This window comes from Jaminaea rosea (assembly GCF_003144245.1).
Source record: "Jaminaea rosea strain MCA 5214 unplaced genomic scaffold BDZ90scaffold_18, whole genome shotgun sequence".
Classification (NCBI taxonomy): domain Eukaryota; kingdom Fungi; phylum Basidiomycota; class Exobasidiomycetes; order Microstromatales; genus Jaminaea; species Jaminaea rosea.
In genome coordinates, this window is record NW_020289992.1 from 1 (window position 1) to 22798 (window position 22798).

At 61.1% G+C, this 22798-nt stretch overlaps 12 protein-coding genes across 12 annotated transcripts; 6 read left to right on the forward strand and 6 right to left on the reverse strand.

Annotated features, from left to right (window-relative positions):
* The first annotated feature begins 785 nt into the window (after positions 1-785).
* BDZ90DRAFT_92561 (sugar transporter) lies at positions 786-2997 on the forward strand. The gene has a single exon (XM_025509953.1). The coding sequence runs from the start codon at positions 1182-1184 to the stop codon at positions 2868-2870; it is 1689 nt and encodes a 562-aa protein (XP_025359278.1). The 5' UTR covers positions 786-1181; the 3' UTR covers positions 2871-2997.
* BDZ90DRAFT_92595 (hypothetical protein) lies at positions 2998-3696 on the reverse strand. Its single transcript, XM_025509954.1, has one exon. It carries the CDS (start codon positions 3503-3505, stop codon positions 3125-3127), a length of 381 nt encoding a protein of 126 aa, XP_025359279.1. The 5' UTR covers positions 3506-3696; the 3' UTR covers positions 2998-3124.
* Positions 3667-5768, reverse strand: BDZ90DRAFT_262891 (hypothetical protein; the record flags this gene model as incomplete). The annotated part of the gene is made up of 5 exons (XM_025508543.1): positions 3667-3690; positions 3762-4415; positions 4448-4613; positions 4795-5692; positions 5756-5768. 5 exons carry the CDS (start codon positions 5766-5768, stop codon positions 3667-3669), a joined length of 1755 nt encoding a protein of 584 aa, XP_025359280.1.
* A 121-nt stretch (positions 5769-5889) lies between these two features.
* BDZ90DRAFT_282013 (hypothetical protein) lies at positions 5890-8454 on the reverse strand (the record flags this gene model as incomplete). Its single annotated transcript, XM_025509416.1, has 4 exons — positions 8202-8454; positions 7763-8106; positions 6974-7367; positions 5890-6774 (listed from the first exon to the last, which is right to left on the reverse strand). Exons 1-4 carry the CDS (start codon positions 8445-8447, stop codon positions 5890-5892), a joined length of 1869 nt encoding a protein of 622 aa, XP_025359281.1. The 5' UTR covers positions 8448-8454.
* On the reverse strand, positions 8397-9548 carry BDZ90DRAFT_92555 (hypothetical protein). The gene is made up of 4 exons (XM_025509952.1): positions 9494-9548; positions 8840-9410; positions 8618-8740; positions 8397-8535 (listed from the first exon to the last, which is right to left on the reverse strand). Exons 2-4 carry the CDS (start codon positions 9327-9329, stop codon positions 8474-8476), a joined length of 675 nt encoding a protein of 224 aa, XP_025359282.1. The 5' UTR covers positions 9330-9410; positions 9494-9548; the 3' UTR covers positions 8397-8473.
* Positions 9549-10062: 514 nt separating this feature from the next.
* On the forward strand, positions 10063-10933 carry BDZ90DRAFT_92599 (hypothetical protein). Its single transcript, XM_025509955.1, has 2 exons — positions 10063-10704; positions 10816-10933. The coding sequence occupies exon 1, from the start codon at positions 10192-10194 to the stop codon at positions 10645-10647; it is 456 nt and encodes a 151-aa protein (XP_025359283.1). The 5' UTR covers positions 10063-10191; the 3' UTR covers positions 10648-10704; positions 10816-10933.
* A 175-nt stretch (positions 10934-11108) lies between these two features.
* Positions 11109-12555, reverse strand: BDZ90DRAFT_228673 (hypothetical protein; the record flags this gene model as incomplete). The annotated part of the gene is made up of 2 exons (XM_025504830.1): positions 11109-11966; positions 11995-12555. The coding sequence occupies 2 exons, from the start codon at positions 12553-12555 to the stop codon at positions 11109-11111; spliced, it is 1419 nt and encodes a 472-aa protein (XP_025359284.1).
* Positions 12556-13647: 1092 nt separating this feature from the next.
* BDZ90DRAFT_92643 (hypothetical protein) lies at positions 13648-14614 on the forward strand. The gene has a single exon (XM_025509956.1). The coding sequence runs from the start codon at positions 13814-13816 to the stop codon at positions 14579-14581; it is 768 nt and encodes a 255-aa protein (XP_025359285.1). The 5' UTR covers positions 13648-13813; the 3' UTR covers positions 14582-14614.
* A 368-nt stretch (positions 14615-14982) lies between these two features.
* BDZ90DRAFT_256321 (FAD-binding domain-containing protein) lies at positions 14983-17030 on the forward strand (the record flags this gene model as incomplete). Its single annotated transcript, XM_025507887.1, has 3 exons — positions 14983-15360; positions 15432-15963; positions 16062-17030. 3 exons carry the CDS (start codon positions 14983-14985, stop codon positions 16970-16972), a joined length of 1821 nt encoding a protein of 606 aa, XP_025359286.1. The 3' UTR covers positions 16973-17030.
* Positions 17031-17346: 316 nt separating this feature from the next.
* BDZ90DRAFT_262897 (hypothetical protein) lies at positions 17347-17649 on the forward strand (the record flags this gene model as incomplete). Its single annotated transcript, XM_025508544.1, has 2 exons — positions 17347-17517; positions 17590-17649. 2 exons carry the CDS (start codon positions 17347-17349, stop codon positions 17647-17649), a joined length of 231 nt encoding a protein of 76 aa, XP_025359287.1.
* A 639-nt stretch (positions 17650-18288) lies between these two features.
* On the forward strand, positions 18289-19031 carry BDZ90DRAFT_92665 (hypothetical protein). The gene has a single exon (XM_025509957.1). The coding sequence runs from the start codon at positions 18565-18567 to the stop codon at positions 18982-18984; it is 420 nt and encodes a 139-aa protein (XP_025359288.1). The 5' UTR covers positions 18289-18564; the 3' UTR covers positions 18985-19031.
* On the reverse strand, positions 18952-22664 carry BDZ90DRAFT_234643 (ARM repeat-containing protein). Its single transcript, XM_025507094.1, has 4 exons — positions 22322-22664; positions 22126-22235; positions 20745-22050; positions 18952-20642 (listed from the first exon to the last, which is right to left on the reverse strand). The coding sequence occupies exons 1-4, from the start codon at positions 22558-22560 to the stop codon at positions 19079-19081; spliced, it is 3219 nt and encodes a 1072-aa protein (XP_025359289.1). The 5' UTR covers positions 22561-22664; the 3' UTR covers positions 18952-19078.
* Positions 22665-22798: the final 134 nt, after the last annotated feature.

Consider the following 22798-nt stretch of genomic DNA (forward strand, 5'->3'; position numbering starts at 1 on the left):
CACACAATCACGGCTACCAACGCGCACAGCTCACCCCTACACCCCCTTTCCCAACTCTCACCACACAATCACGGCTACCAACGCGCACAGCTCACTTCGTCTTGACCCGAGAGATGTGCACCTGCCTTATGATTTTTTCCCCCGTGCCTTTGTCACCTGTATCGCTTGTCTCGTTGAGTCGATCAGGCCGTTGCTCTCGATCAGAGCGGTGTGAAGGGAATATGGCGCCTAAGATATTCGCGACGAGGGGGATCTCGCTGAGCAAGATAGCCAAGAACCTGGTACACGGGAATGTCGGATCCATCGGCTTCGTACAAGTGCAGGCCATTGGTTGTCCGTCCTGATGGGACGGAGGTCAAGACGAAGTATCTCGTCACACGAGCTCAAGTGGCCTCGGCTACACCACGTCGACTCGCTCACAAGGTGTACTCCCAAATGGTCAGCCCGTCCGGCGGTCACGTCGTTTTTGTGACCAGGGCCCCGCCGGGAGCTCTTCAGGTTCGCCCGGCCCTATTCTCGAGGGCCGATGCTACCGCGGGCATTTGCAGCTCGAGTGGTCCTTCTCCTTCTCCTGGTCACTCGACGTCAAGAGTCGGAGACATGACGCTGACCGCCAACGGGACGACGAGGGCGGGAAAGTCGCTCGGGCTTGTCGTCAGGTGCTCGGAATTCTCGTCCTGCGTTCGGCTTTCTTCTGCTTATGGAGCTCGCGTCGACGGCAGCGACCGTCGATGAGCCTGAGATTGCGCTAATGCGAGCGTAAAAGGGGCGAAATGCAATTCGCGCAAAAGGGACAGCAACTCGCGGATCGGTCCTCTGATTTTTGCGGGTACCCCGCAGTCCGCTGGCCTCGCTTCTGCGTGCTACTTTAGCACTCCGATCTGAACTCCGCTCAAGCGCCACTATCTGGCGGCGGTGCGGAGCCCCGCACGAAGCTGGTCTCAGATTGCGTCGTGCGGGTGCGACGCTTGCTTTGCGATGGACGCAAGCCGCTGGATTTCGCACACGCTCATATCACTCATCTCCTCAGACACGCAACCCCGTGCTGAATCCCGTTCGTCACCGCTGCGCTACTCGGCAATCCTTCACGAGCGGCTTGACCCGTGGGTAGAAAAGCTTTTAAAGGTGGGCACGCCGAAGGGCATCCATGATGAGCCCATCAACAGCCAGCGCGCGACACGATGACTCCTCCAGCAGTAACCGTAGCAGCCAGCGAAGAGCAGGAGATCAAGCATCAGCTCGGCGGTCACTACGACGAGGTCGTGGACAGGGCTCGCCAAGCTGCACAGGACGAGAAGCGGGACCTCAGCGTCGTCGCCGCCTTCCGTACTCACTGGAAAGCCGCCCTCTTCTCCATGGGCCTGTCCTTCGCCCTTGTCATGGAAGGCTACGACGTAGTCGTCATCAATTCTTTCTACGGACAGGCGACCTTCAAGGACACGTTTGGAACTGCCATCGTTGATGGCCAGAAAGTGATCACGGCCCCGTGGCAGACCGGTTTGTCCAACTCAGCCCTCGTCGGCGAGGTCGCCGGCCTTTTCCTGAATGGCTGGCTCTCGGATAAGATTGGCTACCGTCGCACTTACATGGGGGCGATGCTCGTCATGGCCATAACCATCTTCGCGCCCGTCTTTGCGAAGACGCTGCCGCAGCTTTCCGTCGGGGAGATCCTCATGGGTGTGCCATGGGGCATATTCCAGACCTTGACGACCGCCTACGCGGCAGAGATCTGCCCTGTCATGCTGCGACCCTACTTGACATCTTTCGTGTGCTTCTGCTGGGGCCTAGGCATCTTCCTCTCCTCGATTGTCGTCCGAGCCTGTCTTCACATCGAGGGCCAATGGTCTTGGCGCCTTCCCTTTGTCCTTCAATGGGTCTGGCCTCTGCCTCTGCTGGTCGTCGCTTACTTCGCGCCAGAATCGCCCTGGTTCCTTGTGCGAAAGGAGCGCGTCGACGAGGCAGCCAAGGCATTGGAATTCCTCAAGCCTCGGAACGCTACAGTCGACCACGTCGACAATCAAATCGAGTTCATTCGCCACACGGAAGCACTTGAGAAGGCAGAGCAGAAGGGCTCGTCCTACCTCGAATGCTTCCGTGGAAGCGCTCGCCGTCGCACGGAGATCGTATGCGTCGCCTACGCCCTTCAATGGTGGTGCGGCAACCCCTTGATGTCGTTTGCGGTCACCTTCTTCGAGTCCGCAGGCCTCGACGCAACCGCTGCCTTCGACCTCAACATCGTGATGAACACGACATACATGATTGGCACCGTCTCCTCGTGGTTCCTCACAAAGCGCTTCGGCCGCCGAGGGATGTACATTGTTGGCGCTGCCCTCTGCTGTGCGCATTGCCTTGTGCTCGGGATCCTCGGTTGTTTCCGCGGCACAAATGTGTCCTGGGCAACCGGCGCCCTCCTCATCAGCTTCGCCCTCTTTTACAACTTCACCATCGGACCAATCTGCTATTGTATCGTATCGGAGATCCCTTCCGCTCGACTGCGCGCCAAGTCCATCTCCCTTGCCCGACTGGCATATGTCTTGACTGGCCTCATCACCAACACCTTGACGCCACGTATGCTATCGCCCGACGCTTGGAACTGGGGCAGCAAGGCTGGCTTCCTGTATTTGGGCACTTGCACCCTTATTCTCATTTGGTGCGTCTTCCGTTTGCCGGAGACGAAAGGACGGACGACCGCCGATCTCGACGAGCTCTTCGCCCACGGGGTCGCTGCGAGACACTTCGCCAGCACCGACGTAGACTTGTACCTTACGGCTGGTCGCGAGACTCTACAGGCGGAGTCGCCCTCTGTGGAGGACAAGAAGAGCGCTGGATTGGAGAGCCCGCCTGTCGTGCTTCTGACGCGCGACGCTTGAAAGCCTGCACCTATGCAAAGACAGTCACTGTGGGATGGTGGGGGATGATGGGAACGGCAGATGCGCAAGAGTCGTGATAGCGCTTGGCTGATTTCCGAGCTCATGCGAGCAGTGACGAGGTGGAGCTGTGGTCATATTCTCGATTCTCCTTTGGTCGTTGACGTTCCCGGCGTGTCGCAGACTAGTAGCCAATCGGAAGCTTGCGTGCGAAAGGGGGATGGTGGTTCACGTCACTCCTTCGTAGTTGTAATCTCTTACAGAAGGAGAAACTCGAGAGCGTACCGAAGATGCCCGTCACGCGAGGGCGTGGTATGAATGGAGGGGGACGACAAGGGAACGAACGCTTGAGAAGAGGGTAGAGAAGCTGCCCCTACTGCCGCTGACGAGACGTCTGGCATCGAGATTGGAGAGTGCTTATCGTGCCGGGCGACGGTGTTGTGCGGATGCTCGAGGCTATGTATTCTGTGCGCTGCGTTGGGGCCTGCTGCTGCTCTCGCTGAGAGGGGACTGCCGCCGTCGGTGCCTTTGCGATTGAGCAGAGAGGCGTAGGCGCGGCTGGCTGGATGGTTGTGCTTATTGTGGGCGTGGCTGCCTGTTACGCTGCGCGATGGGCGTGACGTAGGCAGAGGCCCCATCGGCACCTCAAATGCTGCGCATGAGGAGAAAGACGTTGTGCAGGTAGACAACCATCCTTTCCGGGACGGGGCCTACGGCTGACTTCCTCTCCTTGACGCCGACATCCTTGACATCCCCTCGCTTGCGCAGGGTAGAGTACATGCAGGGGCATGCACCTACGCTAAGGCAGCGTGAAGATGATATTCTGCGGCGCAGGGTCAAAAAATTTACGTCAGCGTCGCCGCCTCGTGAGCAGATGGGTCTGAGAATGCTCACCTGTGGATTTCCATCCTCGCTGAGGTGGTCGATCTTGACCTCCGCGACCAGCGTCTTGTCCGTTGGCATGACGAATCTGCCGTATCCGCACCAGTCGTAGGCGGTGCCCGGCAAATCCACGATGCTCCACGCCCTGCCCTGCGGACTCGGTCGTAGCCGATATCTGCAGCCTCCGTCTGCCAGCTTCACCCCCGTCCCTGCCAAGTCGTCCCACCCGTCCGTGAAGATGAGATGCTCCTTGCGCGCAATGGATGCGACGTGCGCCAAGGGGTGCATCAAAGCGCTCCACTGAGGGCCGACGTCTTCTGCCTCTGGCGCCCACATCTCGACTGCGTTGTCCTCGTTATCCACCTGCACCATGAACAACCCGAGCATGTATGAGGCCTCCGCGCTGGCCGCTCGTGGTTGCACCCTCTCCACTCCGTACCCAGCGTGGCTGAAGCGAAGGGTCGCTGGCCCATCTCGCAAATGCGTATTGAGCTTGACCTCGAAAGTCGGAAGCTCAGGCGAGACTTTCACTTTGAAGATGCCACCGTCGACCCTGCCTCCAAATCCGCCTTGCAACAGGTACTCCCACATCGTCTTCCTGTCTCCCCCGCCGAGATGTCTACCCGCCGCCAGATTGTCCTCTCGTCCTCTACGACCTCGAACGGCCTGCTCGCCGGCAGATGATCGGTATATCGCACAAAGTCGATCTCGTTGTCAACGTCGACATTGATGTTGACCTCAACTGCTTCATCCTCGTCCTCTTCGCTGTCTGCGATAGGATCAGCGGAGTCGCGAGGTCCTTGAGGGGCGTGCGCGGAGGAGCCCTCGATGGGGTCGTCGTCGTCGTCGTCTTCGTCGTGGCTCCTGGCGGCGAGGCGGTGAGCGGCGGGCGAAAAGAGGCAGGCGGTGAAGTTGGGTCTCTCTCCCTTGAGGGCCTTGTTAAAGACGGCTTACTGGTCCCTTTGCTGGGCTGCTTGTCCTCTTTCGGCAATTGATGTTTGAGGGTGCCCTCGAGGTGTCAGCGAAGCCCAGCTTCGGGGCGTACCGGTTTGCCGGCGCGAATACGCCCCCCTTCGAAGGGAGCGCCAGTGAGCGAGCGCCGCGCCCACCGGGCCCCTCGTCGCCACGATGGCCCACTAGTCCTCCACCTGCTCCTGATAGCCCCAAGAAGAGGTGGCCGCTTTGACGCTGCCGGGGTTGCTGCTCCTCTGCGCACGCTCGATGCCGCGCATCTCCTCCCCGTGCTGCTGTGTGCGCCGCGATGTCTTCGCCTTCTCCAAAGTACTTGAAGAAGGGGGAGGGGGCGGGGGCAGCAGGGTGAGGAGCTTTGCACTTGACGAAGAATCCGTAAGTGCCAGAGCAGTGTGCAAGGCGGGCGTCGAGGTCGGGGCGGGCCACGAGGAGGTCCTTGGCGTCCTCAGCGCAGCGGATGTAGTGGAGCGCCGGGCAGGCCATCCTCCAGATGATCCACAGCGCGAGCTCTCGAGTCGTCAGCGACTGGAGGAAGAGCTCCGAGTCCATGGCAGATTTTCGGCCAATATCTGCGCGGTAGACGATCTCGACTTTGGCGATATGGCAGGCCGCCTCCAAATCTGCCAAGAGCATCCTCCCACCGGGCGTGTCCAGCCTCCTCTCCAGCTCCTCGAGCGCCTCTGCCGACGGGTACTCCTCGAGGTGCGCCGACCCCCACTCGCCGGTAATCTCCTCCAGCGCTTGCCTTGAGCGCGAGTTCACCATAGCCTCGCGCAGCTCCCGGATCTTGCCAAAGTCGCGGCGAGCCTTGAAAGCCCGCGGCTGATCCGGCAGGTCGACCAAGCCGGGGGCGACTTCCTCCCAAGGCGTTGAGAAATAGGAGCGAGGAGTCGGCGTGGCCGGCGGCGTCTCCTCCACCAGGATCGATGCTGACGCCGATGCCGCGCGGCGTCCTCTGCTCTGCGCCGAGCCTGCGAAAGGGTGTGTAGATGGTCAGTAGATGTGCGAGGCGAGTAGGTGCAGAGCGTACTGACCTTCAACATCCATCTCGCGCTCTTTTCCTTTCCCGCTGCCTTGACCCCTCATTTCAACATCCTCCTCCTCATCGCCTACGCGAGCGGCTCGCTCCGCATCTGCGGCTCGCTCTCTCTCCTCCCTTTGCTCCCTCTCAACGCGTTCCTTCTCCTCCGCCGCAGCTCGCTCCTCCTCCGCTCGCTGGCTCCTCGCAATGGCGTCGCGCCTCCTCTGCTGCGGATTTTGCCATTTCCTCCTCCACCTCGCGCTCCAGCCTTTCCCGCTGCTCCCTCGCCAGCTGCTCTCGGTTGAGCTGGGAGACTGCGAAGATGTCCGCGTCTCTGAGCAGCTGCGAGCCAGGCTGAGCTCCCGCGTCTCTCCCAAAGTTGAGCCCCTGGCTCAGTGAGGCCGCCGCTGCCATAGGGCCGGGCGACGAGGACCGACGGGCTGCTGAAGAAGCCCCACGAGTGCCACTGCCAGCGGAAGTCTCTGATAGCTCGCGAGAGGCAGCGGGGGAGACGACCCGGTCCGAGCGCCGGAACATGTTGCTCCACGGAGCCTGGTCTCTGACGGACCCCACGCCTTGATGATGAGGAGGAGGAGGAGGAGATGAGGGAGGATAGAAGATGGTGGTCGATGGCGCCTGAGGTCGGCGGAAGGCAGCAGGGCGCGTCTGTTGAGGGTGCGCGGGAGGAGGCATGCGCAACACAGATGATGATGCCGCCTCCTCGCCGACGCTTTGCGCTGCTGCCTGCTCCGGCTGGCTCGGCTCAGAAGAGCCATAGGGGTGCCGCCGGACCACCTGCCAAAAGCGCTGCTCCACCACACCTGGCTGCCTGATCGGGGGAGCCAGCACACACGTCTCATTGAAGACGCCGTCGACGGACAAGGTGAGGCCATCTTCGATGCGTGGCGCGGGGGGACGCACGCGAGAAGGGAGAAAGTTGAAGATTGGCTCCTCTTCGGGAGCTGGCTCGATGAGCGCCTCCTTCATCAGCTCTTCGTAGATCACAGCTTCCTTGTGCTTGCTGGGCTGCTGCTGTCGTTGGGCCCGGGCGAGTGCGATTGCCGCGGCCAGGAGGTCGCGCGGGACCAGGGAGAGGATGGAGGCCCGTGAAACGGCCGGCGAAGAGCCTGGCGCGCGTCCTGGGGTTTGAGAGGAAGGACGACGGAATTGAGGGGGCGTCGATTTTTGCCCTCGCCTCGTCGTACCTCTCCGCCGCCTCCTCCGCCGCCACCTGCTGGAGCGCCCGCCTATCCTGCCTCTTGGCCAGCGAGCCGTGTAGCGTCTTGAAGGGCACAGCGGGCGGCGCGCTGTTGCCCCCTTCGAGCTCGCGGTGGTCAAACCAAGCCCCATTGAAGAGGTTGGTCGACGGATAGTTGCGAGCAGAAGCGACGCAACGGAAGAAGGCACACCCGATGTGCTCGTGGTACGCCTCTACCATCCTGATGAGGTACCTGCAACGGTCCTCGCCAGTCAGGCAGAGGCGGCACCCAAAGTCCTTCAAGGTGTACCCGTCCTCCAGCTCCAGCGGCCCACAGACGCGCACCAGCCACGCAGCCATCGCCTCTACGCCCAGCCCCTCCGGCCCCCTCGTCAGCACAAAGGACCATTCGCCCTCGACCTTGTGCCTGTAGAGGTCCGGTTGCTTCTAAGACTGCCTCTGGAACCTCCCCTGGTCGTCCTCCTCGCCAGCCCAGCGCAGCACAATGATCTCTCGCGCGTGCTGCTTTGAGCTCTCAGCGACCGACAGGCCGTAGGCGATGCCCACGTAGAAGACCAGCAATGAGCGGCGGCTGTCGAGAAGCGATACGTACTTGACGACGCGCAAGCAGGTCCCCGTCGAGTTGCAGGCGTGGGCATTCAGAGCCGGGCGAGCATTTAGGAGGTGCTCCGCATCCTTGGCCGATCGAATGTAGAACGGCGCGAGGCACAGCATGTAGAAGAGCGCATGCTTCCTCGTCGTGAGGGCGCGACTGAAACAGTCGAGGTCTACGCGTCTTTACCACCCGGCGTCCAGTCGTACCAATTCTGCATTGCCCGCTGGACAGTCATATTCTCGACCACGACCTGATAGTGGCGTATCATGAATGAGGCCTCAGGTGTGGCCGACCTTGGTTGGGGCGGAAGCTTCGTGTCTGGGCGGCCAAGGAGCTTCAGCCTCGCAGGTCCGTCGGCAAAGGGCACGCCGAGCTTGACCTCGAGCAAGGGCAGCGACGGGGACAGCACCACCTGCAAGCAGCCATCAACGACGTGACCCTCGAAGCCACGACGCATCTGGCGCCAGATCCCTACCCGCTCCTCTAAGCTTGGCTCAGCGAGGCGGTAGACGACCCTCTTGAGCAGGTCGAGGCCGTGACGTGCCCCTGGCTATGGCTGCGCGGAGGCGGAGGACTCGACGATGGGGAGCTCGTCGACGTACCTGACTTTGTCGACTTTGTCCTCAAACAGGATGTTCAGAGGACCTTCTGCGAAGATGGCGTCATTGTCGTCGTCGTTCGTCGGGTCGTCGGATCGTCGTCGTCGTCGGAGCTGTGCGTCGACTGGCAGAGGGCGCTGCCGGACATGCTCCTCGAGGCAGTAGTTGAGAGGGTGGCCTGGAAGGCGGAGGAAGTGGCGGCGGAGGAGCGGGAGGGACCAGCGCTCGCAAAGGGACGCTGAGTAAATAGGCTTGAAGTGACCGAGAATTTGTCGATGCCCTCGACGGCCATGTCGAAGCTGTTGAGCTTTGGTTCGGCTAGACTAGCCTGCGCTCAGACCGTGGTGATACGCCACGGTGAGGGCTGTACGAAGGTGAAGCTGTGCGCGAGCGAGGCAGGGAGGGTAGCAAGTCAGCGACACCGAAGCTTGACACGCGAGGGGAAAGACCAAGTCTACTTACCTCCATAATCCAGTGAAGGGACGCTATGATCTATGATCCGTTGTGCTACGTCCGGTAAGGTCAAGGAGGTACGAGACGAACTTCTCTCGGCCTTGACCTTGACCTTGTACCATGACGGGTAGGCTGAGGCGAAGTTCACGTGATAGTGAGGAGGGAGGATGTCAGCGACATGGGATGTCAGCGACATGGGATGGTAGCATGGGCTCGAGGCAGTATGCTCACCTCCTAATGGGTACGACACTCGCATCGATCTTGCTGAGTAGGGTACGTGTAGAACTGGACCTTGGCCGGGGTATAAGGCTTGATGATGATGATGACGACGAAGGCGCGCAGGGGGTAGGAGCATGGCCATAATGACGACGGCTAGGCTCGAGACCTGGGTGAGGCGTGTTGATGTCGATGCGGCGCGAGGGGTAGAGAGCGTTGTCGTAGACGATGACGAGTGTGGCCGAGGAGGACGAGGTGAGGTAAGAGGGTCGAGGTGGGTAGGGTGGGCTGCTTCTTGATGCGAGTCGAGGTGGGCGAGAGTAGGCTGGTTGGGTGGGTTGGTGAAGAGCTCAAGGAAGTCAAAGCTCTGAGGGATGGACAAAAAGTTCGAAGAGGGGGGGCGACGAAAAGCCTTCTTATACCATTCGTCCTCGAGGATGCGTCGACCAGAACCAGCGTCGACCCACCCTGTTTGGGGACGCTCGCTCAAACTGCTCAGCCTCATCACCGCCCAGCGGCATTGAACATCTGTATCACGATGGTCGTGTCACCATCAGTGGAAGATTAGAAGACGGCAAAGGAAGGTCTTGGCGGGCGAGTGGTGGGCGAGAGCATGATTAGATGGGTCGGCACTGTCGCTCGCTTGCTGCCTCGCTCAGCGACGCTCACCCAACATCGTCTTCGGCAGCGAGCATCCGGACCGAGCGCCACCAGCGAGACCAGGCACGGATGGGTAGTGGCTAATCGGAAGGCGGCAGAAGAGGGAGTCGGCGGGTGAGCGAGCGGGCGAGCGATGCCTGACGAGGTGATTGCGGTGGGGTGCAAGCAACAGAAAGAGGGTGCGAGCAACGCGAATGGTGATCAGGCGGAGCGAGTCTGCCGTTGCTCGCTGTTCGTTGATGTTCGATGCTCAAGGATGGTTGACTGGCGAAAGGAGCGAAGGAAAGGAGCGACTCGCCCGCTCCGCAGGAACAGAGTGGAGAGGCGTGATTGGTTTGTGTTTTTGCAGGCCCGTGCGCCGTGCGGGGCAAAGTCGTCGTCGGACCTGCAGGCACCAACCAGTCTTGCCCCCACGTACATGCGGGGCGGGGCGAAAGCGCAAAGCTAGGTACTCGTGCCCTTGGCTGCTTCTGCTTGTCTTCAATATTGCTCGGCGAGAGATGGCCGTCTTGGAGAGTAAAGTGGCAGCCATTTCACCGCACGAGTACCTAGCGAGGCGCTTCCTGCGGCGGGCGATCCTCCCCTCCAAGAGCTCACTGGTTGGCCGCTCGTCGCAATGAGCTCGAGTCTCTTACTCCGCCCTCCTTCCCCTCCTCCCCACACCATCCGCTCCTACCTCGCACTCTCTCGCCGCCTTCTCTCACGCCATGAACTTCATGATCTGGAGGATCCATTGCGCCGACGACGGCACTCGCTACTACCTGCGCTTGCCACTTGGGGAGACCCGCGCCCGCTCCGATGGTGACAACTATGTTGCAATGCTGGCAGTGATTAAGCCGGGCCGACCCTCTGATCTTGTACAGGAAGAGCTCATAGTTTTCGACTTGTTGAAGTCCTTGTGGAAGGTAGACATCTACTCGATCCCGTACTACAAGCTGGACGCCAATGCCAATGACCTACTCTTACGACGTGAGGATATCTGCTACGCGGTCGCCAAGCCAACCCTCGATCCAGCAGCCGAAGAGCAGTACTTTGCCGTCGAGGTCTGCGAGTCTCGCGTCGACCCTTCCACCGCTTTCTCTACGGCTTCGACATCCCTTTGCGACCAGCTGCAGCACCTGGAGCTCGACAGCTCTACCGCTGCTTTGCGTGAGGAGGACTGAGCGGCAAGTTAGGCAGGCAACGTCGGCGGCGTAGGGGATGGAGAGCTTGTAGAGGAAGCAGGGCGTGATGCGCAAGGCCACAAGGTGAGTCGAGGTTACCGTCATGCCTTTGCCCTACACCTGTCCATTGACCCTTGCTCCCTCTCTCGCTCTGCGCAGCATAGAAAGCATCCACAGGGGAGCAATCTCCCTTCTCTGCCTGCGTGCAGCCCTCCCTTCTCTGCCTGCATAACGCCTCCCACCCTTCAAAGCCCGCTCGCCCTTTCCCCCTCTCTCTCAAAACCCTGGCTGTATACTCGTTCACGCTTTCAATGACCATCCACATCCCTTCTACCTGCCATCGATCGAGTCCCGAGATGGAGGGAGAAGCTGAGCTTTGTCTGCGTTGAAGTGTGACAAAGCGAGTGGAGTCGAAGATGTCCAAAAAGAGAGAGAGAAAGTCGAGAGAGTATTCATCAAGGTCACAAGCTCATGCTGCGCTCCATCGTTGGCGGGCCAGCAGCAACTGACGCCTGCAGGTCAATCCTCCTCGCTGCTTGCGCCAAAATTGAGCCTCCGGGCTTGAAGAGCTCCACATCCTTGCAACCGCGGGAGAGAGCGACGAGGTTGAGGAGGAAAAAGACCATCCATTCCGGCGCAACGTCGTGTAGCCTCTTCTTGTCGCGTGACTGCGGCCCGATCGGCCTGGTAACATCGCGCGTGCGAAGAGCGTAGTAGGTCTCTTTGTACAAGGCTCGAGAAGGCTTGCCGTCCTTCTTGCGGATGCCTCCCGTCTCGTTGGCATACAAGATGATGTCGTATGGGAAGCCGTTGGGGTCTTGATGAGGGAGTTTGACCTCCGCACGCGGCCTACATTCTGCGATGAGCTGGAATGTGGCCCATTCCGCCCATGTGCACGCATCGCCTGGTACGTCGATGATGCTCCAACCCTCTCTCATGCTGTGGGTGAGCCTGCAACTGCTCCCATCCAGACGAAGACGTACGCCCATTCCAACCAGCAGACCATGGCATTCTGCGCCGACGTAGGGGAGCGGATCCTGCATCGTCTCCGAGGCTACGACTCCCAACGGCCGTAACAGGGCACTCCAGTCCTTCCCCACGTCCTCACCGACTGGGGCCCACTTGAAGCCATCTTGCGTGACCATGCTGGTGAGGAAAATGTCGTGCCGCTCCAGCATGTACGATACCTCCGCTGTGGCTGTCCTCGGCTTGGTAGGGAGAGTTTGCCAGGAGCTCAAATGGGAGAAGTGGATCTTCGTGGGCCCGTCTAAGAAGGGGACGTTGAGCTTGACCCATGTAGGCGAGAGGGAGGAAGACAGCTGTACGTGAAAAATAGCCATTCCTGACCTCGCCGAGGAATCCACCTTGGACGACGCTGCGCCACAGTGCCTCTCTTTCTGCTGCTGGGTGAGGCCTAGCCCGACGGAAGACGGCCCCCTCGCTGGCGTCTACATGGAAGAGTAGGTCCCCTGGTACTGGTAGCGCAGCCACGTAGTGGACCCTCTCGATCCGGCCCTTGTGTATCACGTTGAGGGGACCCTCCTTCGCCTCACCGTCATCCTCACGTGCGGCCTCGTGGATCGTAGCCTCTTGAAGGGGCATCGTCAGGTCGAGCTGGCCGCTAAACAGCTCAGCGGCGTCATCGTTTGTCAAAGAGGGAGAGCCCTGAGGTGAGCTTTCAGGGCTGATTGTGGGAGAGAGGGAGCGTCTAGGCGGCGAAGAGGTGATGGAGGATGGAGGTGGGCTGCGGAGGTCGAATCGAGTCGATGGCTCGTATGAGTGACCTGTAACTGATTTCGATGAAGGAGCGGGCTGTGGAACAGTGATGGTGAATCGGCGTCGAGGGAGCAGGACGCCAAACGAGGAGATTGTGACCCTCTCCGGGCTTGGGGTTGCGCCGGGAGACATGGCGTTCTGCGTGTCGGCGAAGAACAAGAGCGCAGATAAAGAGCAAGCGTAGTCTGCTGCTTAGGTGAAAAGTCAGAAGAGGAAGACGTCTTGCGCGATTCGAGCTAGGACGGACCGCTCGCCAAACAAGGATCCATCGTCAGGTACAAGGACGGCCAGACGACTTGGCAGCAAACGCCGCCCTGCCTTCTCGTCGTCTGCTGAAAATCAGATCTTCGTTTTACGCTCGCCATGTTGTTCGCTCTTCCTCAGTCGTAGTCTTTCATCCAGAGTGCTCTAAGTAGTGAGCATGGGAATAGGATCATCGTGCTAAAGGAGCGAAGGAGAAGTGGAGTCGAGTCGGCTGCATGAATCTTTCCACGCCCAGATCCTCATCCATGGGCACGAGGGCACAGAGGCACACGGCCTCGTCCCCCATGCACGACGAAGCGGCGTGCAGCTGGGTGCAGATTGTCCGCTTTGCTGAATCTCGCGCTATCCTTTGTCTCCTGCTTTCTACCTCCTTCACTCTCCTCACCTTTCATCTCGAAGCAGATCTCGCAGTGATACGCCGCATGGAGTCTGGCTGCCCCTGCCTCATCCTACAACGTTCTCAACGGCCATACTTCGCTCAGCAGAGAATGTATGACTCGCACAACGCAGTCGTCTGGATGGGGTGCGTTGCCGTGAGGGAGGGGGCCGACGCATATAATATGGGGCATCACAAACAGATGAGCATGCGGGACTCTCCAGCTTTTCTGCCCACCCAAGCAACGGCGTCGTATTCTTCTTCACTCAGTCTTGCCCCTTCGCCAATCCACTATCTGCTCGCTCATTGCCTACCGGTCGCCCACCTCTCTCTGACAGCGATTCGCGTCGCACACCTAACTTGCTCATGCGAATTACATTGGACTCGCTGGGCATCTCTACGTCTCTTGCTCGTCTGAAGGCCTCCGCATCGTAATCACTTAGCGCTATTCAGGTAGCATACACTCGCTCTCTTGCAATCATCTGGTCGTTGATCCCCCTCTCCATCCGCGTCCCCCTCTCCCTTTTCTTCGCAAACCTCGTCCTTAGCCCCATCCTAATTAGGGCCTTCAACTATTATCAAGTGCGGCGATATGCGGCCGGGCGAAGGGAAAGGACGAGGATCAGGTGCAATTGGCGGGAGGGTACCTATTGGGTTGAGATGAAGGAGGAGACGATGATGTTCGAGAGCGAGTCGTGAGACGAGCCAATCCATGCCCTACCACTACTCCACGCCACGTCGCGCCTAGCTATGCCAGCCACAACGTCGCATGACCCTCTGTGGGGTCGCCTGACCTACGCCACGTCCAATCACCTTTCGCGAGAGGATGCGCGTCTTCTCCCTCCCCTCTCGATCCGCTACGCCCCCCTGAATCCGCGGCGCAACACCAACAATTACCTGTATCGTCGCGCCGTCGCTGGACGTATCTGGTCCTTGCTCCGCCAGTCACACCCCCATCAGCGACAGCTGCCACGCATCGCCTTTCCGCAAACCTCCTGTTCAGGCGTCTCGTACGCGTACGGGTTCATCGATCTGGTCTTTCAGGACGAAGCTGCTCATCATGCCGCGTTGCATTCCCTACTCCGCTTCGAGGTGGATGTGGGTGGCAAAGTCAACTTTGAGCAGGTCATGTGGTGCGGTTCACTCCCGCGAGGCCTCTTCACGCTCGACTGTGTAGCAATGCAATGCGTCCTGCCCGTCGGCGCAGAGGCGAAGTTGAGGAGATTGGCAAGCGCCGTTGGAGTGTGCGCGGCCGTCACGCTGCTCGAGTGTAGATGCTGCACAGGCCGTCTTGCAAGCCCGACGTCCATTTTGCGTGCGTGGTTCAGGCCAGACGAGGGTGAGGGCGAGGGTGCGGAGTTGCTCAAGGGCCTGCCGCCCAACTTGGTGATCAATCGAGTGAACTACCCGCTCGTCCTCTCTGGCGTTCGAGGCATCGAGGCGCTCAGCCCTTGGATAGCTGCTACGAAGGGTGGGCAAGGCGGATGGAGGGGAGGGACGAAGCGCTGTCAAGTTTGAATGTTGTATGGAGAGCGAGCAAAGGAAGTCGACTTCGCCAAAATCAAAAAAAGGCGGGACGGACAAATCGTCGACGCTCAGCTCGCTCGCAGCGGTGTTTGAATCAAGGCACATGCAGGAGCAGAGGACGTGGGCGGGGGGAGGGACGAGCGAGATGCGGCTACTCCGCTCGGTTGGGTGCGGAGCCCCACGTTTGGAGGGTCGGAGAATAGCTGGGCGCCATGCTGCAGTTCAATCAAGACGTGCGTGATCGATTTGTGATAGATCAGTCATAGTCTGCTGCCCGCGTGCCCAGCTACCCTTCAATGTGCAATTTTTTTGAAAACGTCTTTGTGGCGGTATAAAGAGGCAGGCCCGCCCACCATGTCCTGCCACCCCTGCAACATCTCATCACGCCCACGATGCTCTCCCTCCTCGCCCTCGCCCCCCTGTACCTCGCACTTACCCCGCTCGCCGCCCTCTGCGCCACCCTCACCCCGCGCGATGCAACCTATTGCGCCAAAGGCTCACCCTGCTTCCCCTCCGCAGCCGACCTCGCCGCCTTCAACACCTCCATCTCCGGTCGACTCTATTCTGCCCGCCCAATCTCCTCCGTCTGCTATGCCAAAGACCCCTCCTTCAATCCCGTAGCGTGCGGCGAGCTTCAGGCAAACAACGGCAACGATCAGTGGCGCTCTGATCATTTCGGCGCCTTTGAACAGACACAGTGGGAAGACTGTAACAGCCAAGACCAATGTGGGAATGATGCGGCGTCCTTCGCCGCGGGACAGTGCGGGCAGGTACGTACGCGGCGCGGCGTGACTAGAATCCTGTGCGGCACGCTGACCTCCTCGCGCCTCTCGCCGCACAGGGCCGTATCCCAGACTACTTCGTCGATGCTCGCTCTCCTGCAGACATTCAGGCATGGGCTCGCTTCGTCTACCAGCACAACCTGCGCCCCACGATCAAGAATACGGGACACGACTACAAGGGTCGGTCTGCTGGGGATTCAGGCTTCGGGCTGTGGACGCACAACATCAAGGGGGCTACTCATGACACGGCCTTTGTGCCGAAAGGGTGCAAGGAAAAGTACGACGCAATTACCCTCCTCGCGGGCACGCAATGGCGGCAAGGGTATGAGTTTGCGGAGAGCGTTGGCCGCACGCTTGTTGGCGGGGATAATCCGCAGGTGGGAGCGGTAGGCGGGTGGCTGCTGGGTGGGGGACACTCTTTCCTCTCGACAGCGCATGGACTCGGAGTCGATCGCGTCGTGAGCATCGATTTGGTGAAGCCGACGGGCGAGCTCGAGACGATCACGGCCTGCTCAAACCCGGAGCTGTTCCGCTCTTTGCGCGGCGGTGGTGGTGGTACATTCGGCGTCGTGGCATCGGCGACTTACCAGAGTGAGTAACGGAGAGTGACCACGCTCCGCGCGCCGCGACGCCTACCGAAGCTAACTCTCGCTGGCTCTCACCCAACCCTCGCCGCCCCTCGTCCGCAGCGCTGCCCCGCATGCCCATCCACGCCCTCATTGCCCCCTCCCTCTCCCTCGGCGTCGGAAACCGCAAAAACAACGCAGTCCTCGCCGCTCTCGCCCGTATCACGCCAGACCTCAACGCCAACGGCATCGGCGGTGTCTGCTTCATCTCATCCAATGCATCCTTCACGCTCCTCGCCATGCCTTCCGACGTAGGCGACATGGCCAAGCTCAAGCGCCTCACCAAGCCGTACGCCGACTCACTCGTCTCGCTCGGCCTCTTGCATGGCGGGAACCTCCTCAACGGTAACGCGGGCGCGGCCCTGTACCAGACGTACTCGTCCTTCTACGACTTCTTTAGTACGACCTTTGGCACGTTCAATGAGCAAGTCGGCGCACCCATCCAAATCAGCTCGCGACTCATCCCCACCAAGTACTTCAAGTCCAACCCGCAAGGAGCAGCGGATGCAGTCCAGGCATCCCTCGACCACATCGCTTCGAGCATGAATGCCGGCGTGCAGATCCTAATGGGCCCGCCCGGCCCTCTCGCTGGCGGATTCAAGGGCGTCACGTCCGTCAATCCCGTCTGGTACGAGAGTGCGTGGCACGTCATCCCCTCTGCGACGTGGGCGCCCAATGCACCCGCGTCCGTGCAGCAGGCTACGACGCAGGCCGTGTGGGAGAGTGGGAACATGCTCCGCGCCTTTGCGCCTGATGGCGGGGCGTACCAGAATGAGGTGAGCCCCTACGAGACTGGGTACAAGCAGAGTCTGTGGGGGAGCGAGGCGAATTATCAGCGACTTGTCAAGGCAAAGAGGCAGGTGGACCCCAAGGGGCTTTGGGAGGTGTGGAACGGCGTGGGGTCCAGCGGCATCGATTCTGGGAGGTACTCGAGGTGCTACAAGCAGAACGCTCCGCGCGGGTATAGCCCATGAGGCGGCGACGTGGTGTTGGTGAGGATGATGCGTTGTTTCGACTGGAATATGATTCACGTCACACGGCAGGAGAGTCTCGAGAGAGAAAGGCTAGCGTGTTTTTGTAGACACGCCTGCTCCGCACCGCCCCGCTGCACGCCTGCACCGCCGCAAAGCCGCACCGCATCTCAATTCGCACGATCTACGATCTCGCTCCCATCGCCCCGCCCGCCGGATAAAGTCAGACCAGACCAGCGGCCGCGGCAGCGGCATGGCTCATTCACCCCCTCCCCCCAACCCTGTCGCACCTCGATCTCGACGTCCGCACCACACCAATCATCTCACCTCACACACAAATGGTCGGACTCGACATCGTAGGTCTCGGCCGCCTCACAATGACGAAGCGGGAGCTCAAGAGGATGAACGAGGAGCGATGGGCGCGAGAAAAGGAGCAGCGTGACGCAAAGTGGGCCGAGGAGCTGGCACTCCGTCGAGCGCGAGGACAGGCCGTGACGCAGTCGCCGCCGCCGCCGCAGTCGCAGGCGTCGACATCGAAGAAGGGAAAGGTGAGATGAAGCGATCGCAGCAGCGTGGCAGAACAATGTTAGCTGAACCCGTTGCAATCGCAGCCCGGCCAGGAAGCAGCACCGGTGCGACCTCTCCAGCGGATCGATACGGATCGGACATTGGTCGACTAGCTTCGCGCGTAGCCAATCAAATGATGATCTTTACTACAAAGCCAGCGAGTGCGACGTGCTCACCACGAGGATGTTCAGAGGAGAACAACGGCAATGCTCCCCAGAGCGAGGCACTTTCGAGGGCTTTGCCGAGTCGGGAAGGGGGGACGCTCATGAGAATACAACGGGAAATACTTTCCAGAGTAGAAAGGCGCGACCCTTGGCAGAGTAGAAAGAGGCACTCCCCTGAGTGGAAGGCGAGACGAGACACTTTCCTGAGTAGAGAAAAGCGCTTTACTGAGTCGAGAAGCGAGGCGGGCGAGACACTTTCCAGAGTAGCAAGAGGCACGCTTTCCAGAGTAGAACGTGAGACGCTTTCCTGACTCGAAAATGGAGGTGCTTTCCAGGGTAGAAAGTGAGGGGCTTTCCGCAATAGAAAGCGAGACGCTTTCCAGAGAAGAACGTGAGACGCTTCCCTCACTCAGAGATGGAGGCACTTTCCTGAGTAGAAAGCGAGACGCTTTTCGGAGGACGGAGCGAGTCGCTTTCCAGAGTAGAGAGGGACGCGCTGTGCTGAGTCGAAGAAGGAGATACTTTCCTGACTAGAAAGAAGGCGCGGCGCTTGCCTGACCAGGGCGCAGTCGCGACACTTTCTTGACCAGCAAGAAAGCGCGAACGCTTTCCATGGTAGAAAGAAGGAGATTCTCGGCAGCGCTTGGAGGGGAGGAAAAGAGGGAGATGTAAGGCGATGCCAGCACGCAGCGCTTCCCGTCCTCTTCTATCAAGATAGAATGCGATGAGACGACTAAGGTGAATCGATTGGTAGAAGAGCGAAGGCAACGTCCAAGTGAGCGCGCACCTCGTCTCCGCCTCTCTGCCTCTCCGCCCGGCCCCACGCCCGTCCCCCCGCCCCGCTGCACGCCTGCGTCAGTCCAGATGCAGCCCGATTCGACCGGCCTCAAGTTGAACCGGAGACCGGGCGGGCTCGGCATCTTGACTCTCTACCACACACTCCATCTCACGCCACGCCGCGCCACGCCATCTCACCCCGCACACACGCCGCACGCAATGCTCGGACTCGACCTGCTAGGCCTTGGCCGTCTCCAACTCACAAAGCGCGAGCTCAAGAAGATGAACGAGGAGCGTTGGGCGAAGGAAAAGGAGGAGCGCGATGCCAAGAGGGCAGAGGAGCGCGGCGCGACGCAGAAGGTGAGGCGAGAGCGAGGAGAGGGCGATAGACCGTTGGCTGACCTTTCGCTGCGCTCTTCCTCAGGCACCGCAGCGAGTGGACACGGAACGCACGCTGGTCAACTAGCGGGGTGTGGCTTCTACGTGCGATTATGGCAATCGAAATGATAATGAAACGCGGCGAGGGCCGTCGATGCTGCGTTACCCCCCGCTCTGCTCGCTCTAACCCCCCGCTGCTCGCTCTGCTCGCCCCACGCCGCGCTCACGCCCCGCCGCGACATTGCTCCACGAACCTCGCGAACGCCGCTTTCCACTTCTTGCCCTGCTCCAACGCAACGAGATCCCGCACAAAGTCCTGGGCGAGGGCGTCTGGGCACCCGATGCGGGGCAGATATACGCGCGTCAACCACCCACCCAGCTCCTCCGCCCCTCGCTTCGCCAGCACCCCCTTGAGCAGCTGCGAAATCTCGGTCACGACCATCTGTGACTGCGCGTCGGCGAGATCAAACGACGGCGAGGCAGGTACCGTGAACGCTAATGGCACGAGCGTGTCGTAGATCCACGTCGTAAAGTCGGGAGGAGGAGCCGCCGCCCCATTCCCCTCGCCGCCACCCCACACGCTCACCAGCCGGTGCAGGATGCCAAACGACGCGCGCTGACACGGCGGGTCGCCATTCTCGGCGTAATACACGATGCTGGCGAGCACCGCTTCGAGCTGCGCCTTGTTGCGCTCGCTCGTCAACACCCCGTCCATACCCGCGCTGCCCACCAACGAGCTCAAGAAGGAAATGTACCCGCGTTGCAGCTCCGCTCGCGCGACGGCATCGTCCGTCCCGCCGACCTCTTGGTTGAGGAAATGCCACACCCGCTCCACCAGTACGAGGAAGAGCTCGTCGATGACCCCGGCAACGGACGTGCGGTACTTGGCGACGATGAGGCCGAGGAACGAGAGAAAGTCGACCAACTCGGGCGAGGAGAGGTGGGGGAGTAGCGAGCGGATGAGCGCCGGGATGAACGGCAGCACCGTCGCGCCCGTGGTGGCCACGATGCGCGCAAAGGCCCCACGCGCGGCGTCGCGTATGATGGAGAAGCGTGTGAGAGAGGAGAGGGCGACGAGAATCTGCTCCGTGACGTGGGTGAAGACGGCGAGTGGCGGGGACGACGACGACGCCGACGCCGAGTCAGGCGAATTGTCCGGGAACCCCTTAGCTACGTTGCTGAGGGCAAGGATGAGGTCGTGGACTTGGAGCACCTCGCGCAGCGCGCCCTCGTTCCCCGCATACGCTCCCACTGCTTGATGTAATTGCGCCACGAGCGGGTCGCACACCGCCGTGAGAAGCGCCGCTTGCTGCTCGCCCGTGCCCGCGCGTGCGATGAGCGTCCCACAGGCCTCGAATAGGTGAAGCTGTGAGTCCGAGTCGCGCGACGACTGAGTGGCGGCCACGAGCGGGTCCTCGTCTTGCCCCGCCGCGGGAAGCGTTGCGTTGACGTTGAGCGCGGCCTTGAGCGCCTCCAAGACACGCTCGACGTATTGCGCCGGGAGCAGCGAGCCCGTCTCTTTGACGAAGCGAGAAAAGATGTACCACGCGCGGAGGCGAACGCTAGCCTTGGGGTTGTAGACGCCGCGCTCGTCGAGGAATGCGAATAGCGCCCCAGCGAGGTGGTCCGGTCGAGCAAAGAAAAAGGTGGCGTAGCGGTTGAGGCATTCAAAGAATTGCAGCTGGACGGCCGGATGCGGGAACGACGAGACCGATGAGGCGACGAGTGTTTCGATGAGGGAGCCGAGCGGGTTGAGAGGGAGCGTTGGGTAGACGGAGGGGGACATCCTGCGCGAGCGTGAGCGGTCGGCGCGAGTGGGGGACGAGAAGAGTCAGCGCGAGCGGGGGACGAGAAGCTCTGTTGGTGCGGGTCTCGCACACGGCACTTACTTGTTTCTCGCACGCGCCGCATCCCCCGGCAGCGTCACAAACGTATTGGCGTTGACGCCCACCTTTGGTACCCCCGGCGTCGACACCAGAACCTCGACGTAAAAGTACGCAGCGTACACCGCAACCTCGGCCCGTTGCCACGACACCCCACCCCCCGGTAGCGCCCCGAGCGTGCCTACGATGAGCGACTGCACCCTCTCTGCGAATATCGCCTCATCGATCGCGGCCACCGCCGCCAGGATGACCTGCAGGCTCTTGCGCAGCGCGATAAAGTGTGCGGTCTCGTCGTCGTCGTCGTCCTCATCGCAGTCCACGCCCTCCGCGCCGTCATCCCACTGCATCTTGCGCAAGACCACGTCCACCAGCGAGGCGAGCGCGCCGAGGTAAGGCTCGGGGAGGGCGCCAGCTTTCCTGCGCCGCTTGAGGTAGCTCAGCACCGCACTCGTGCCGCTCAGCGTGCCTTCGGTCACCTCGTCGTACTCGTCGCCAAAGAATGCGAGCACGAGTGGCAGGTGCGCGACCAACATCTCGTCCGCAGCGCGCGTCGTCTCCGCGTCCACGGCCGTGTCCTCGAACACCTTGGCTAGCTCGAGCGTGACGCCATTTGCCAGCTTGGCCAGTGACTCCCGCAGCTCTACGCCCTCATCCCCCGCGCCATCCCCGTGCCGCACAACCCGCGTCTGCGCCTCGAGCGTGGCCACGACCCGCGTCAAATCGAGGACCCGCAGTAAATCCACCTTCCCCGCGCCCTTCATCCCCTTGCCAATCACCTCGCACAGCGCCTCGGCCGCCGCCCTACGCAGCGTCACCACGCTATGCTGCAGGAGCGCAAAGAAGAGCTCCACGCTGCGCGGCGTCACCATGAGCGAAATGTCGATCCAGCTCACGTAGTCGCCCACAACGCTAATGGCCATCTCCGCCACGCCGACCCAAACACTCTGCTGTCCCTCCGCCTTGATGCGCTGTACGCTCTCCTCGACGACGCCCCACACCGCCTCTGCCACTCCAACCGCATGGCTTGCCCGTATCGAGTCGCGGATCATCGAGTCGCGCTGTAGCCTCTCCTTGGAGCGCACCGCACGCAGCGTCACGTCTGAGCCGAGGGTGATGCTCAAGTCGTGCAGGACGCGCAGCACCAGGTCCGTAGGCGTCGGGTTGAGGGGCGGCGGAGAGGACGAGGAAGACGAAGCTTGCGGGTGAGAACGAAAGAGGGAGACTAGGCGCGGGAGGAGCGTGGCGGGCTGCGTAAAGGTGTAGGACTGGAGGACCAGCTGGGTGAGGAGCTGAGCGAGCTTGTTCTTGATGTCTGTATGCGTGGGCAGCGAGGGGCGTTAGCATATATTCACCTGCCACCACGCGCCGCCACGCGCCGCCCGCTCACATGAAGCGCCGCGCTCGCCGCTGCCCGAAACGAATTCGCTGTCCAGATACGCCAGGACAGCTTCTTGAAGAAATGCTACAGCGCCAGCAGGATCTGAAGCAGCGGTGACGCTACGAGTGGGAGAGGAGCGCGGAGCGCATGGTCAGCTTGCCTCGCCTCGCCATGCCCCTGGCCTGCTCGCACGCGCGACACTCACTGATTCTCGAGAAATTCCGCAACGAGGTTAAGCCCAAACAACCTCTCTTGATCCCCGTACCGCGGCCCCGCTCCTCGCTCATCTCTCGCTGCATAGACGGCCCATCCCGCTTCCCAGCTCTCATGCGTAATCGTCTTGAGGTGCTCGAGGAAGCGCAGCGCCTCTTGTGGCAGCGCAGGGTCCGTTACCGCCGCCGGGTTCGAGGCGATCGAGACCGCCTGGACCAGCTGCTCCTCCATTTGCGGGCGGGCAGCGAGGCAGGAGAGGTCGGTCAGGATCTATGCTATGCTATGCTACGCTGAGGCGATACGATGGGAAAGAGGGGATCTCGCGCGCGTGGAGGAAGGAAGCAAAGAAAGCATCCAATCGACGCCCGCCCGGCCGCCCGCCCGCCTCGCAAGCAACACTTCGCAAAACGGGGCGGCGGGCGGCGGGCGGCGGGCGAGGCGACTCGAGCCACGTGAGCCAGTCCGACTT

Excerpts from the sequence above, each read along its gene's own strand:
- BDZ90DRAFT_92561 (XM_025509953.1), top strand. The coding sequence starts at position 1,182 with ATGACTCCTCCAGCAGTAACCGTAGCAGCCAGCGAAGAGCAGGAGATC.
- BDZ90DRAFT_92595 (XM_025509954.1), bottom strand. The coding sequence starts at position 3,505 with ATGGGGCCTCTGCCTACGTCACGCCCATCGCGCAGCGTAACAGGCAGC.
- BDZ90DRAFT_92555 (XM_025509952.1), bottom strand. The coding sequence starts at position 9,329 with ATGAGGCTGAGCAGTTTGAGCGAGCGTCCCCAAACAGGGTGGGTCGAC. Across the intron at positions 8,741-8,839 it reads AGTGTCGTACCCATTAGGAG|CCTACCCGTCATGGTACAAG; the intron begins GTGAGCATACTG and ends ACTTCGCCTCAG. Across the intron at positions 8,536-8,617 it reads CCCTTCACTGGATTATGGAG|CTTCACCTTCGTACAGCCCT; the intron begins GTAAGTAGACTT and ends GCTCGCGCACAG.
- BDZ90DRAFT_92599 (XM_025509955.1), top strand. The coding sequence starts at position 10,192 with ATGAACTTCATGATCTGGAGGATCCATTGCGCCGACGACGGCACTCGC.
- BDZ90DRAFT_92643 (XM_025509956.1), top strand. The coding sequence starts at position 13,814 with ATGCCAGCCACAACGTCGCATGACCCTCTGTGGGGTCGCCTGACCTAC.
- BDZ90DRAFT_92665 (XM_025509957.1), top strand. The coding sequence starts at position 18,565 with ATGCAGCCCGATTCGACCGGCCTCAAGTTGAACCGGAGACCGGGCGGG.
- BDZ90DRAFT_234643 (XM_025507094.1), bottom strand. The coding sequence starts at position 22,560 with ATGGAGGAGCAGCTGGTCCAGGCGGTCTCGATCGCCTCGAACCCGGCG. Across the intron at positions 22,236-22,321 it reads GCGGAATTTCTCGAGAATCA|CGTCACCGCTGCTTCAGATC; the intron begins GTGAGTGTCGCG and ends TCCCACTCGTAG. Across the intron at positions 22,051-22,125 it reads CGGCGAGCGCGGCGCTTCAT|ACATCAAGAACAAGCTCGCT; the intron begins GTGAGCGGGCGG and ends CCACGCATACAG.